Source organism: Xyrauchen texanus, chromosome 41, assembly GCF_025860055.1.
Source record: "Xyrauchen texanus isolate HMW12.3.18 chromosome 41, RBS_HiC_50CHRs, whole genome shotgun sequence".
NCBI lineage: Eukaryota > Metazoa > Chordata > Actinopteri > Cypriniformes > Catostomidae > Xyrauchen > Xyrauchen texanus.
Window position 1 is genome coordinate 13021487 of NC_068316.1, and position 16139 is coordinate 13037625.

General features: G+C 36.8%; 1 protein-coding gene across 2 annotated transcripts in view; it reads right to left on the reverse strand.

Annotated features, from left to right (window-relative positions):
- Positions 1-3259: 3259 nt before the first annotated feature.
- Positions 3260-16139, reverse strand: part of LOC127634343 (DNA polymerase alpha catalytic subunit-like) — an 89692-nt gene continuing 76812 nt past the window's right edge. For both annotated transcript variants that reach the window (XM_052113856.1, XM_052113855.1), the window contains exon 37: positions 3260-4264. In XM_052113856.1, coding sequence (XP_051969816.1) covers positions 4125-4264 — 140 coding nt within the window. In that variant the 3' untranslated portion in view covers positions 3260-4124. The remainder of the gene's footprint in view (positions 4265-16139) is intronic.

Below are 16139 nucleotides of genomic sequence, written 5' to 3' on the forward strand. Positions count from 1 at the left end.
TAAATGGCCAATTATTTGATGGGGAGTTCCTAATAAGAGGAAACAATTTAAGTGGTCACTTGGATTAATTAACACGGATTGTAATGGTACAATGTAACTTCAATCACAACGTGAAGTAAACATGTAGCATAATGGAAATACGACTTTTTCCCCCTTGATTTTGTTGAAGATGAATTGGAATAATTTATGTTGAACGTGACACCAACATAACGTGGTTTATTTAGTCTGGCAGATCTCCATTCTCCAAAGTTTGACAAAAAGCGACGGCTTGCAATTACTCCGCTATTTCATCTGTCTTTTAACAAAACAGGCCCTACAACTTGTAGAGGCGCTAAATTGGACGCAACATCTGTAAGTGCCCAAAACAGTGAAGCCCCTTTCTTATTAATGAAGTAACAACCAGTTTATCAAGTCTTTCTTTCAAATTCCTTGTTTAATTCCCCAAATTCCTCTCCGTTGGATCTCACGCGAGAAGCGATGCCATTACTGCAATCAATGCGCTCCATTCAAACCAAGTCATTTTCCCCCATTTGACCCGTCCATGGTGTCGAACCAAATCGCGTGAAATTACCTTTAGGATTAATTTTCTTCTTTATCGCGCGCTCCGTTGAAAATATGTCTTTTTTCCTTGTTTTACCCGCGCTAATCCGTTTCATTATGACGCCACAAACAAGTGAGATGAGTGAAGATGGAAATAGAACGAAATGAAGACGTGTAGGGAGGAGGTGGTGGAAGGGGTCTATGATGCCCAGCAAATTCTTCTCCTCAATATCGTGCTTTAAGCCCCCCCTTGCAGCAATTCCATATTAAACACGTTGGCATGCCATGCATGTCAGGCGCAGAACATTTTCAAAGGAGTATTAAGCAAAGAAAACCAATTTTCTCACAGTGCCATACCTCCAAGAGAGAAGCATGGACCCCCCATTTGTAGAGGGAGCACTCGAGCGTACAGACCACTTCGGTTTTGATTTTTATGAGATCTTTGGAATGTCTTAATCGTATTGTGAAAATTATTAATGAATCTCAAACCAATTTGCTCGTAATATATGGGGAATGCTCGCCACAATTGTAGAAGCATTGAGCTGAAGTGCTTAGGGTGACTTTCTCTTTAACTCTTTTCTTACAATTCATGAATGAAGAAACGGGCTTTGTGGGGACTAAATTTGCATCTCAAGTTTGTTGAATATATAGATGATTCATAGCCAATGTTCTAACCACTAAGAGGCAAAAACATGAATTATAGACATATGAAACAAATTAACTTTACAATGTAAAAATGTATGGATAATATTCAGTAGCCTATAAAGTAGTACCATAGGCCTATTTAAGTTTTGAGGGATAGACCTAGTATCTTTTTAAGGTTGTACTGCTGTTTAAAGTAATATTCCTGATTCAATACAAGTTAAGCGAACAATAATTTCGACTAGTCCCTCCTTTTCTTAAAAAAAGGAGCAGAAGTCAAGGTTACAGTGAGGCACTTACAATGGAAGTAAATGGGAAGTACATTTTAGAAGGGTTTCAAAGGTAAAAATGTGAAGCTTAAAATTTATAAAAAGAAACTTCAATTATTCTGTTAAAATTCGTGTATTATCTGACATGTAACATTTTTTTAAATATTCGTTTTTACAGTTAAGGTTTTATGATGTCATATTGAGGAAACGAAGTTGTAAAATTAAATATAATTGAACACAGAAAAGGTTAGCAAGTGATTTTATACCATTAAACATTTTAACATGTATTGTGGCAAAACTTTTGAAACATAATATAACTTTTATGGGTTGGCCCCATTCAATTCCATTGAAGTGCGCCATCACAGATGTGCATTTGTTATTTTATTTTTTAAAGAAAAAGAGGGCCGAAAGTGGAAATTATTTTTGTTGTAATCAACATAATAAACTCGGAATATTCATTTAAATTGGTTTTGATCGTTGAAAAACTAGAGTTGTGAAAAATTATATGTGCTCTTTGACCTTTGTACAGTGCATTGAAGAGAATCATCCCTCATAGCTTCGGTTTATTTCCGACAAAAATGAAACGTGGCTATATTATGAATGAGGTATATTGCCTGTGATTTTAGATCTGCGCTTCAACTATGACCGAATAATCACGCTTTCACATCGCGACTCAACTCAAGACACCGGGGGTAGGCGAAAGCACTAAAGGCGCTTTGATGAGCCTCTCATCTCCCATTGGAGCAGCATAGTAAGAAATCACGGTGAAAAGGGCTGAATGGCGGGCCACTGGAACCCTGTCCCCTTTTGGTGTGCTTTAATTCCTCCATCTCTTTTACCCTCATCCAATTAGTCCAGTGTATTAAGCGGTTTATCATCTCATAGCCTGCTATTCACAGAAACAAGAGGAGCACTTTGCAATAGGGCCGGCTTTCCTTTTGACACCCACGGGTACTTACATATTCCGCGATGCCATAAATAATAGAGAAAGAATAGGGCACTAATTCCCTCATCAAATAGAACCTTGTCCACCGCTTGCTCAACACCACCATTCTAGTCAAAACGAGAGGCAATAAAGCTTAGCATAACAAAAATGAATCATTCTTATTAGCTTAGTGGGGTAAATTAATGCAAAGCCTCGTCGCCATTGAGTGGCCCAGTTTGAAAACAGCTCCGCCACAACAATAATGTGCATTCACGTTTAAAGGAATTTGCTGTTGAAAGCGACACATATTATGCAATAACTTAATCTCGGAAAAGTGCATTAATATAACATTCAGAAACTACCTGGATCAGCTAAGTATCATACCTAGCTCGAAGTAGATGTGAAAATTATATATAGGCCTATATATTTTTAATACAGTGGCAGCAAAGGCCTACAAAGCTCAAAATGCTGTCTGTCAGGCTGTGGACAGAAAGTACCTCTTAAGTGTTGCTGCACTCTACAAGGTCGGTGCCATTAGTCAATGCCGTTTGAGGCGATTTTTTTCAAGCATGGCATTTATGGAAAATGACATCTTATGAAATGGTTTAAGACATCATCTAACTGTCATTATAAACACATGGAATGAGCGATTGGAGCACCACATTCTTAAAACAGACTCAATTTAAGTGGACTAATCTCCCCCTCTTTCACACACTCTCAGCTTTCCATTCTCCAGGTTTTGAAAATGAAGCCTTGCATTTGTAGAAGTTAACGCACCCTCTTCAAATGTGTAAATGTCATCTCTCCCTTCAGCATGCAAAATAATATAATCAAAGGAAAAAAATGGGAAAAGTGAAAAGTCTTATGAAATACTTTTATTGAAGTTTCAGTATCAAAAAGCAATTAATGAACATTGAACAATAAACATTAGTGAGAACATGAAACAAGAAATCAGACTTAAGTGAAAATATTTGCAAGATGTTATTGGAAAAACTATGAAACACAAGCTGATAGGCTTAGACACAAAAACGTGATCCATCTTAAAAATACACAACATATCATCTGAAAGGAGTTCAAACAAGAGTTCAATCGTTCAAAACTCCACAAATCACTGGCTACCTCTGTATCATTGGCTAATTGCTGTGTTGTTAAAGATGAAGGGGGTAGTAGAGTGAAGTCATTACTGAACTAAGACCCCTTCAAAATGCTACAAGACCCCTATGAACTTGCCTGTCATTACCCCTGATTGTTATCTCTAAAGCCCTGTGTGTTGCTACTGGGGGAGTGGGGGCTGCGTTGTGTTGAGGGTGTCTTTAGCCCCTTATAATGGCCATTTTACCCTTAGATTCATCATCGATTAGACCTGGACAAAGGCTAAATAGGATGGGACACAAGAACAAAGATTAGAGTGAGACAGGTGCTCTAACATAGAAAGGTTATGTGATTACATGCAGATTGACTGTTAGCTCGTCACCTCTGACCTTAATTCATGCCCAATCTGTGAGACACAAACACAGTATCACAGTATACAATTTTAAAGAAAAAGCACAGATAACAAAATCACACCGTGTATTTACATCAGACTGGATTTAAAAGATGGAAATAAGCGAGAGACAAAACGTGAGCTGCGCAACATTGTATAGTTTCTGTGGTGGACAGGCCAAACCAAGAAGGCAAAAGCAGCTTAGCTGTGACATAAATATTATGCCACACCTGATCATCAAGGATTGCTGTGGGACAGTTGGTCATTACTTCAGTGATGTAAAGGCCTGGAAAAGTTTGGCGAGGTCAACCTCAGAGTATCCACTGGTGGCCAGGATGTTGTCTATTACATTCTTCAGCATTTTATACACTTCCTTTTCTCCTTTCCAGCCACTCTTGAATTTCACTGAGAAAAGAACGGGATCATGCGTTAATATCACCAGACTGTGCCACAAAAATAACCAAAAATATAACATTATAAAAACGGTAACCTTTCCCAATTTGGTTGCTAATAGATTTTAAAGGAATATTCTGGGTTAAATACTAGTTAAGCATAGCATTAGTAGCATAATGTTGATTTTCACAAAAATGTATTTCAACTAGCCCCTCTTTTAAAAAAAAAAAAAAAAAGCTAAATTCGAGGTTACAGTGAGGCAAATGGAAGTGAAAGAGGCCAATTTTTGGAGGGTTTAAAGACAGAAATGTGAAGCTTATAGTTTGATAAAAGCACTTACATTAGTACTTCTGTTAAAACTTGTGTATTGTTTCAGCTTTAATGTTGTTTACAGAGTTACATTGTCGTGGTAAAAGTTGTAAAATTTGACGTAACATTACACAAACGTTTTTTAAGCCATTTTATCACACTAAAATGTTAACACATTAAGACGTAAACAATATGTGACTATACTTTTGAAACCATGAGTATTTTAACATTTCACACCGGCCGAATTCACTTCCAGTGAAGTGTTTCACTGTCACCCAGATCAGTGTTTAAAAAAAAAAAAAAAGGTAAAGTAAAAATTGAACCTGGAATATTCCTTTAATCAAACGTTTATTCATCGTCACCTTCGTGCAACTGCAAAAATACGAGTTGGCAATGAGCATGTCTGGAGTGGATCCATAATGAGGCAAAACTGATGTGAAAGAAAAATATCAGTCATAATATCGAACTATGCTCACAGACATGTGCTTGGAGAGGTCTATCAAGTATCATTTCAAATGAAAGTCTTTGAGAATCGATAAGGAACCAGCAATCCAGACAGTTTGAGGGTAGAGCAGTGGCGAAAAGGACTAAGTGTCTGCAGAAGCTAAATAGAGTCTTCTGCAAGGGGGCCACGGGGTCATGCAATCTGGTCGATATCCAAGGTCATTTATCCCATCAGGAGGGCCTTCAATACCATAGAGACGATATAGGAGTCACTGGCAGGCTAGCAGGACTGAATGAGAATTACAGGCTAAATCAAAGGCCTTTAACCAAAGACTTTTGTTAAAAGCAACTCTTTGCAGAGGGGCCTGCTTCTAGAAGAGAGACATCGACACAAGAAAAATATTTAAAGAGAACGTAAATGGAAAGGTGAGAAGTCGTTTTTATGCAAAGTTGAGAATAATAAACTGATATGTTCCTGCACTGTTTATTTGTTCGAAATGTTTTCCCGCTAATATTGATAGATCATCTCAGTCCCTTATCCAAAAGTCTGAAGCAAAGCAAAAGACACTCAAGCATGAAAGATGACTGAATTCGTTGTTGAGCACCCAGTTGGTGGTCTGGGATTCAATCACAGTCTGTCTCCATTAGCAGGTGTAGTAGAAACAGAGTCAGAGACTCGGCCCATGTGGAAGAAAGGTCAAACACATAAATGGCCGAATCCCAACATCAAAAATGGGGCATAGTATTTCAAAACACACCATCTGCAGCACTGACTACCATTATCGCACACATTTTACCTACAGAAGAAGAAAGAGACTGTGAAAGAAAACAGAATGGAAAAGGGAGAGGGGGGCTATTTACCTGAGGAAAGAAAAAAGGGGGGCTGAAGAAAGATGATGATGATGCATGATCAAGGGAAAGCAATCATGTCATCATTTTTGAAAGGTGGGAGAAAATAATTTTTTTTCTCTTTCCCTCTTTCTCCTCTTCATTCTTTTCCCTCAATCACTGTGTGCGGAATATATAAAAGAAACCTAAACGCCACAGAGGTTGTCAGAGACCTTGCGTTCCCTCCTGGCCCAGCAGGGGTCGCATTTAAAATAAATAGCATTTTTAAGGAGAAAAGGTGTGAAGAGATGGTGAGAGAAAGAGATGGAAGAAAGAAAAAAAAGCAGACGGCAAAAGAAAAAGGATAAAATAGAAGATGGGTACGAAAGCCTCGTGACAGAATACGGCTAAGCTAGTTCAGAAAGAGAGAGAGTGTATCAGCTTCTATGTGCTCTAACAAGGTGTAAATACAATAACAAGCATGTAATTAAGTGAGCATGATGAAGTTAATGGGGATCATACATTCCATTTGGGCTGCTTATGAATATTCTATTAGATGTTATCAGGCAGCTGGAATAGCTTTTAATTTAATCATCATTCCGAGCAGAGAAAAGTTCTTTGTGCGAGTGTAATTGCACAGAATGAATAATTGATTTGACAATCGCACCCGCAGATTTCCAGCAGCTCAAGCCAGGCAGAGCGTGTGGGAGGAGGGGTGGGTGAGGGCACGCGCATCGTGCCCTGAAGAGGTTGCCGAGGAGCTCGCCAGCAAATTGAGCACTATCAGCACACAGATAAAGGACAATTTCTATTTTATCAATGCAGTGAAATTACATTACTGCCTGAACATAATCACACTGCCCACACTTAAGGAGACAAGGTAGAGAGGGAGAGTGAATTAGAAAAAAAAAAAAAAGAGACACAGAGCGACGGCGAGAGCTAGAGATGTGGACAAGGAAAGGCAGAGCGAGAGAGAGAGAGAAGGAAATGTAAAACAGCTAGCAAATGGCTTGGCTAAAATGATGAAATCAGAATGAAATCAGAGTTCAACATGATTTAGAAGTCATTGATATGGGTTATCTAATTTTCAAAACTGGAGAAAAAAAAACTGTTTTATTATGGAAGGACTCCTGCCGTGTATGAAATTGCCTCCACATTTAACTCAGTACTTGCAATCAGGCAGAGGACTGTGGATTACATGTAGATCAGACTCCGAGTCTGCATCTAAATGTCTCTCATTTCTCACACATTCGCACGCAGATATACACAAATAAAACGCACCCCACGCATTCTGCGTGCAGACACAATGTATGTGTGCTCCGCTTTCAGAGCCACAGTGAACACTGATGAAGGTAGTTGGACAGGAGGATGGGAGTTAAACGGGTGCTTGGCAGCAAATAATTGAGTTTTTACTGTTGAGTCTGGAGACCTATGTAAGAGTAGAATTACCCAAATATGTGCATGAGTGGATGTTCATTGCCCTATACACTCATTAGAATTGGGCAAACAGGGAATACAATTTCAAACTGTGTCTGCTAAAGTTAATGTGTTATGTTTATTTGTTTGTGGTTTAAAGCCATGCTAGCATCCATGAAAAACAAGTTGAATATAAATGCCGTAAGTGATAGTGTTACCTCGAGATTAATACTTTTTAATGCCGTGACATTTTTTAACGGTTCAGGATTCGCCTTTTATTGTATTTTTTTATTATTATCTCTGTCTTGTTATATTGTTTGTGCACTGGAATCTTCCAACACAAAGACAAATTCCTTGTATGTGTAAGCATACTTGGCAATAAAGCAGATTCTGATTTTAACAAATTTAACATTACAACAATGAATTCCATGCTCCGCAATTTCTAAGGTCTAGTCGGAATAAGATCAGCAGCTCAGGTGTCTATAGGGTCCAAAATCAGCAATTGGCTTTGGCAAGTAACGGTGCGTTTACATGTCGGAATTACTGTAATTACGAGATGGCAACTCGAAGATGCTACTCTAAGATGTTCATGTCCACAGACTTCATAAGTAATAAGTTTCTATGGCAACAGATTTAATGCCAAAATGGCTCTCTTGTTGATAACAGCAAAATGTATATCACTACATTAATTAATTCACCTCTTTATGTTCTTGCAAAATGTTTTAGAACAAAAAATGCTCCATGCATAAATGGCATTTGAAAAATGCACAAACCGAAATATGTGTTCACTACATTGAGGCCACTGCCATATTGGTTCTTTTTACAAGACATTGCGACTGTCAACTCTGAGTTTTTATAGAATTCAGAGTTTATAACTTGTAATTACGAGTTCTATGACGACGTGAATGCTTTTAACTAGTTGGAATCTCGTAATTATGGTAAATCTGACATGCTGTGAACACACCACAAAAACTTGCAAGTTGACAGTTACTTTACTACATATACAACATTGTACAGTCAGCCAGTTTTTAAATCGCAAAATAATCCCAGACAGGGTGATCATGACCCCAAAACACAAAGCGTAGGGGTCTGGTAATCCACCGTAAATGTGTTTATTTTGCTATAATGAATGTCTGACAGTGCATTATCCAGCTTATTACATGGCTATCTACCAAATAAATAAAATAGACATGAGATGTTGATTTACGTTGAAATTATGTTATGCGAGATATAGATAGAGAGAGAGAGAGAGAGCTGTCGGAATGAACATGTTAATCTCATGCATTTAAGAAAAATTAAAAATTAAATTTTTCATCAGTGGTGGTGGCGGCGTAGTGGGCTAAAGCACATAATCAGAAGGTCGCTGGTTCAATCCCCACAGCCACCACCATTTTGTCCTTGAGCAAGGCACTTAACTCCAGGTTGCACCTGGGGGATTGTCCCTGTAGTAACTGTAAAGCTTCTGCCAAATGCATAAATGTAAATACGTTAATCTTATGCCAAAAAAAAAAAAAAAAAAAGTATTACGTTTTCTTAATTGTGATTAACGCATTTACCGTTAAAACAGCATAAACAATTTTTCTGAATCTTTGTAATGTGTACGCCCGAAGTCATTACAGTGACGGACACACCACAACAGAGCTTCCCCATATAGTGATAGAATGAGCTATTTGATGTAGAAAACAAGCCCAGATGGGATTTGTGATAGAAATCAAATATGTTCAGCACATTTTAGCTACCACTGAAGCACGCCAAATCATAACTATCACTCCACTTTTCCCGTGGAGTTCAAAGCTGTGGTTGACACTGGTTTTGACGCAAATCATGAACCCAGCTTCACAATTGCTGTAACAAAGTGGATAGTCAGTCTTCTGGCAGATTCATATTGTGGAGGATGACAGTTTAAGAGATTTAATACCAGGGATGCACCGAAATTTCGGCTGCTGGAAATTTTCGGCCGAAAAAGGCACTTTCGGTTTTTGGCCGAAAGAGAAAAAAGGCCGAAAAAATGAGCCGAAAATATATACCTCCATGCCCTGCCCCTCAGTGCTCAGATTTCACTCTGGATCGATCTAGCCCTTATCACGGCGCTGCCCAACGGCCGATAATGGTGTGGAAATTCTTCAAAGTTTCTGATAAGGACATAACATTTGCAATCTGCAATATTTGTTTAGCAGAAATGTCAAGAGGGGGTACGGTGCCGAAGATCTTTTTCACGACAGGTTTGATACACCACCTAAAAACACGACATCCAATTCAATATACAGCAAGAGATTCTACAGGAATGCGCCCGATCCACAGCAGTGCCACAACTAGCACAGCTACACCACAACTTGCGACGTATCTAGCTGAACTACCCATTGCCAGAAGCGACAATTCCCTTGACTACTGGCGCATAAACAAAGACCGCATTCCATTGCTTGCGCAGATTGCATGCAGGTATTTATCTGTTCCAAGCACCAGCAGAGAAAGTGAGAGACTCTTCAGTGCAGAATCTCATGTTCTTGATGAGCTTTCTGACAGGAGAGACGGTCAGAAAGCTGAGCAACTTTTGTTCTTGAAGAGAAACCAGTCACTTGTACTTGAATAGAAAGCGGTCCAATATGATGTGTATAGCAATTACATAAAAATGTGTGTAGCCCTGCAACACTTGTTCTTCACTTGAGGCTACATCTGTTTACAGTTTGAGGTTGGACTTAGTTCTGTTACTGCTGTCATGCACTGTTGTTTTGCACAATAATTTTCACTTAGACATATGTTTACATAAACAGAATAGAGGCCCTCTGCCATTCTGTGTTTTGCCTGTTGTTTTAATTAAAAAGACTTGCATATTTAAACTTTTTGAAAGATGCTAGCCTTTTGAAAGATGCTTGCTAAGTGAATTGCTTGACTGTTGTTTTGCATATAATAGTTTTCTAAAACTTTACATTATTTGGATAATTGTTAATAAAAATTGGTAAAATTTGATTGTTACAGAACTGAATGAAGAATAATATTTAATATTGTTTTAATACATTTTCTGTCCAATTTTGGTGTTACTTTCAATAAAAGTGTGATTATTTTATTGGTTTGTAATTTTTCAATTCAGATTCATTAAATTCATGAAATTAATGAAAAGTATAATATTAATACAATTTATATATATATATATATATATATATATATATATATATATATATATATATATATATATATATATATATATATATATATATATATATATATATATATATATATATATATATATTAAATAAATAGGTAAAAAAAGAAAAAAAAGAAGTCAATTTCAGTTTCCGCCAAGTGCATCCTGGAGTTTCGGTTTCGGTCCAGAATTTTAATTACGGTGCATCCCTATTTAATACCCATTACAATTAATACTAAACCTATGGGGACTAAACCCATCTTTACACAGTAAAGGTGGCACAGAAGCAGAAGTGGAAATTAGATGTATTTTCACAGAGCAGGAATAAGCACAGCAGTTGTAAATGAATAATGTGATGAGATGAATAATTTAAATATAAAATGATGAATATAGAAATATGAAATTACTGAAAATATGAATGAATACTCAGACTATGGGGAAATATGGAAATGTTTAATGTTACTGAATAGGTGTTATAGGCACTATAGGCAGTGGTGGCTTTTCTATCTTTATATTGTGGAAGGCTTTGGATGGAATATGTTAATAAAGCAATATAGTTTAAAAAAAAAAATAAATCCTAACATAGAAATAAATGCATTTTGACAAGACAATTGAAATTTCAAGTTAAGCAATTAACTTAAAAAATAAAATAAAAAATTAAATAAAATTGTAATCGACTAACACATATACACACACAGAATTATAATCTATACTTTAAATAAAAATAAGGCAAATACAGTGCTATAATGCATAGTTAAGGACAGAAAGAAATGTATGGCTGTTAATTCTGTCAATTCACTTGCCATTGCCAGGCATGTACCCTAGGTGTCAATCAATCTTGTTTATTAGTTAGTAATGGAGAAAGGTCTTCTTAAGGTCAAAGTTGTTGATAAATTAAATCAGGATGGGATGCTTATAAGTCATTTGCAACATATGTATGACAAAATAATTATCATCAAAGCTCAGCAAGCGTAATATTTACAAGTGAAATACAGCATTGCACTTATTTTTATATATAAAAACAAAACAACATTACCAAGAAAGCCAGCGGAAGACTGCTACTGCATCAAAAAAACAATTTTGATAAATATATATATATATATTTTCCTTTCCTCAGGAGAAACTGAATGTATAAAATAGAAAAACGCACTTCTCGAAAGAATAATAAAATCAATTTTATGGAATTTCAGCCAATTCAAAATTGTAGATGCCTCAATTACAAATAGAAATCATGAGATTAATGGCAAATATTTTAATCTACCGACAGCCCTATTTGAAACATTATTAAGGTAATAGGAAAGCTTGAGTTTCTTATGAGAAGCAGACAACAATCAGATCAGGGTAAAATTGCATCTAGTGGTGTGAAACTACAGTGACACGTACAGTTATTGAGAGGGAACAGGTTACGGGGAGAGAAATGGGCATTCTCTGGCAAAAGCATTTTCTTTCCTTTACCTTGCTCTTGGTGAGTGTGTGTGTGTGTGTGTTGTGCAGAGGGGGTGGGGTATCGGAAGGCCAATTTCCATCAGTCTTTCCTCTCTGAAGGAATCAGGTAATCTAGTGAGGAAATGAGTGCAAATGGATAAAGCGCTGACCAACAATTTCACCATCAAGCAACAGAGGGTTGAATTCACCATGGCCCTCCATCACAGCCCTGCAATACATCCCAGATGAACCAGACCACAGCACCCCCTTTGGCCAAGAAGACACACTGCAACCACCTTCAAACAAACTTCATCAAACAATCAAGTAATATTAACGCCTATTCTGGCTTAACTTCCCAGACCAGCCAAAAGGTTCATTCACCCTCTCTCGTTGTTCGAACCGCTTCCAGCGACTGAAGTTAGTTGGAGGCTTCTAACCTCCAGACCCGGTGTCCAGCAGTAACGTCTCTCTCTTGCTCAGTCTACCAGCAACATACGTCTCCAGTTATCTGAAGCTTCACAATAACAGCGGAGCAGTCAGAATAGGGGGAAGATTGGTTTTTCTATTGTGCTGCTGGTCTGGCATAATGCCCACTTTAAAAGCAATTCCTCCATCATCAGACAGACAGAAAATCTGGCAGATACGACACTAAATGTCTTATGGTGAGGGGGAGGTGGTTGGTAAATTACGATAAGGCGCTTATATGTGTGAGTGTGTGTATGTGTGTGTGTGAAGAGGGCAGCTAAAAGTTTTCTGAACTGTACTTTATTCCACTATTGCTCCCAAGCATTTCCCATCGCCATCTACAGCAGCACAGTGCTCAACCCTCTGCTTTTGTATGCAACAAACTGGTAATCATTGAAAAATACATTGAAGAGAATTACACTATGGAGGTATAGCGTTACAGGTTTCTAGAAAAATCTACAAACACAACCTTTCACAAGTTCTTGTGGTTTATCGTTATGTTTTGGTTCTTCACATTTTTCCATTTGACAATTGAATGGCATGATACACCTCTGGCTTGACCAATGCAACCAGCCTGCTTTTCAGCTTCTCACTGATCAGTTTTAGGTGAACACACAAGACTTAAAGCATTATTTTTTTTTAAAACTGGCTAAAGTCAAATGCCTATATATATATATATATATATATATATATATATATATATATATATATATATATATATATATATATATATATATAAAAATACAAATTAAAAAAAGAATAGGACAATTGCAATGAAAGTAAACAATTTCTGTCTTACCTTTGGACTTTTGGCTAGCAGGTTAGCCATTAATGAAAGATAACATTTAGGGTTTGCATACCTTTTGACAAATTAATTTAAATAACTTTTCCATTTATTTGTTACGGACAATGATTTTTAAAACTTATTCTATAGAAACTGTCCTTGTAAAAATTTATTTCCATCTATTAAAATATAGTAGAGATGTGCATAACTAGAAAGATGCATATTCACTAAAGACATTTCCATGACTGTAACATTGCCCACAGAACTTGATCAAATACCAGCCATGTAGCATTCGCAACATGCTGTAGCTATAGCTAAAGATACAGCATGTGAATACCCATATCCAGTAAAGGCACAGATGTCCAGTGAGCAAGTATATACAGAACCCCTAGAATCGAAGAGTTATATCCCAGGGTCTAAATAAGAAACTGGACCAGGTAAAGAAAGTACAAGTCATCCAGCCCTGTAATTTCACACCTAGATCCCTATAAACCCAGCAGTCTATAATACAGTAATGTGTAGTATTATAGAGAGGGGAGATAGCCATCTCAAGGCTATACTTCAAAGCTGTGTGTGTGATGTCCTCCACTAATCCCACAATATACACATGCATGCACACACGCCTATGATGCAAGAATGCAAATGCCTTAATCTGGCATAAAATGTGAAATTAGGGTAGAGCAATTAATTGGAAAAATAATTGAGATTGCGATTATGGCTGCCACAATTAATTAATTGTGAAGTGTCAAATTACAGCATTCCATTTAGTCCTACTTCCGTTGCATCCACATTATCTATTTGCAGCATTTCAGAATTGTAACCAATCACAGGCATGATCATTGTGCGCATGATTGGCTAATCAGAGGCATTTAAATTTTAGGTCTTATAGGTCTTATCAGTAATGACAACTGGGCCTAATGTGCAAGTTAAGCATTCCGACCCACTATTTTATGCTTCAATTCTGTTCACGAACAGCTGAAGAATCATCACGTAACACTCCAAAAGAGGCTTTAGAACCAAATCGTTTTGTTGGAATGGTTTAGGATTCGCTATAGGGCTGGGTGATATGACGATGTAATCGGATATGATGTCTTTCAAAGATTCCGATTACTAACAGACGATGATAGATAATATCGGGTAATGGCAAAACCATGGATCTGGGAAGTTATATTAAACCGTGGTCAGGGTGTGAAACTATCACCCGCCACCCACAAAATACAACAAGGCTAAATCCAGTTTGCAAGCTCCTCGTCCAAATGTTTTTTATGTGCAGGTAATTATGCTCATCTACACACAACAGACATATATTTTTAAGAACAGACAAAAGAAAACCATCAATGCTTATGTCTGATTCGTTGTTTGTTCAGAGGCATGCAGCACAAGCCTGTCTCATGGAACAAGCGCATTTAAAGAGTTTTCACTCTTTTTCTCTCCGCTTCATTTGTCTGAAATCTGTTTGCATGAATAATTTTGTCTACGAGAATGTTGCTTAGATCATATCGGGAGGTGCTGTGAGTTTAATGCGCTTTATTTCCTTGTGGTTGGCATGCATTGCAGATTCCTATGTAATGCAAATGGAGCCGCTAGCTCCATGGTACATTTTTGGATTTGGGGAGGAGGTTTAACCTTTTGATACGCAATCCCCGAACGTGGTAGTGACATCACTCTGCTTAAATTTAATATATAATTAACCATCTATAAATGTAATTAATGTTAACAAATTAAACATCTTTTCAAAGGTCTAAGTGTTCAACATTGATATCAGATCCGTTACACGTTAGCAAAGCTCAAGAAACAGCAATTTGTGACAGGATTACAAAAGAAAACATCATACCTTTGTTATGAAAATGCAATCGCCAGATGAATCCAGTTCGACACACTTGTCAATTGTCCATGTCAAGCGACAATACCACTTTGTCCATAAAAGTGATAAATCTGAGAAATATTGATATATTATCCATTGTTTACATGAGATCTCGCCTGAAAGAATTACCCTTCATCATTGTTCTTCAACAAACTATGCAATCTGAGCAGCATTCATGTTGTAAAACTGTATATTATCTTATATATTAGAGTCTCATAAACAAAAGGAGCATGTCTTCAAAGTCTATTTTTAAAAAATGTGGTGTAGTTTTATTCATAATAGCCATGCATTGTAGTCAGATTTTGTGTCGTCTTGAAAGGCCGAGCCTTAATTTACTCTGTATGCTTCCAGCAATTTTATAGAGAAAAAAGCTTGCAGGAACCACATTTTTTGTTGCTCAACTTCAGATTTGAAACAACTTCTTTAGACTTGCGGCTTTGAGCACATTGTATTTCTGGGTTGTCTTGGCACTTTTATTATTTTCTAGATTATAAAAACATGCTCAGCAAAAAATATTTAAAATACTATAAATTTCAGCTTCTCTAACTTAAAAAAATAACAACATATATTAAATTCAGAAACTTAGGAAATAAAGCCCAAAGTGTCTTCTTTCAAAAGATACTACAACTGTGTCCATACGCCAAATGGTCTAGTAAATACAACCAAGTTCAGGTATGTAATTTTTATGGTTTGTGCTCAAAAAGGGGGTGCGTATCAACAGGTTACCGTAATACGACTGTTTAATCACTTCGTTATTTTATAGCTTTTTTTAGTTTAGTTTAAAGTGCAATTTGAATTTAGAAATATCTTTTATGTTTTTCAACAAATGAATAATTTTTTTTAAAGTTAAAATCAATAAAACAAAGAATTCACCTGATTTGCTGTTTGTTCAGAGGCGTGCATCACAAGCCTGTCATTTGGAACAAGTGCATGTAAAGAGTTATCACTTTTTTTTTTAATTCGTCTGAAAACTTCACTTTATTTCCATGCAGTTAGCATGCATTGTGAACGCAACTCTGCAGGTTCAATAATATACACACTGGTGTCCATAAGTTTGATATAATGTACAGATTTTGCTCTTCTGGAAAGAAATTGGTACTTTTATTCACAAAAGTGGCATTCAGCTGATCACAAAGTATAGTCAGGACATTAATAATGTGAAAAATTACTATAACATTTTTAAATAAATAAATAAATGTTCAGAACTTCT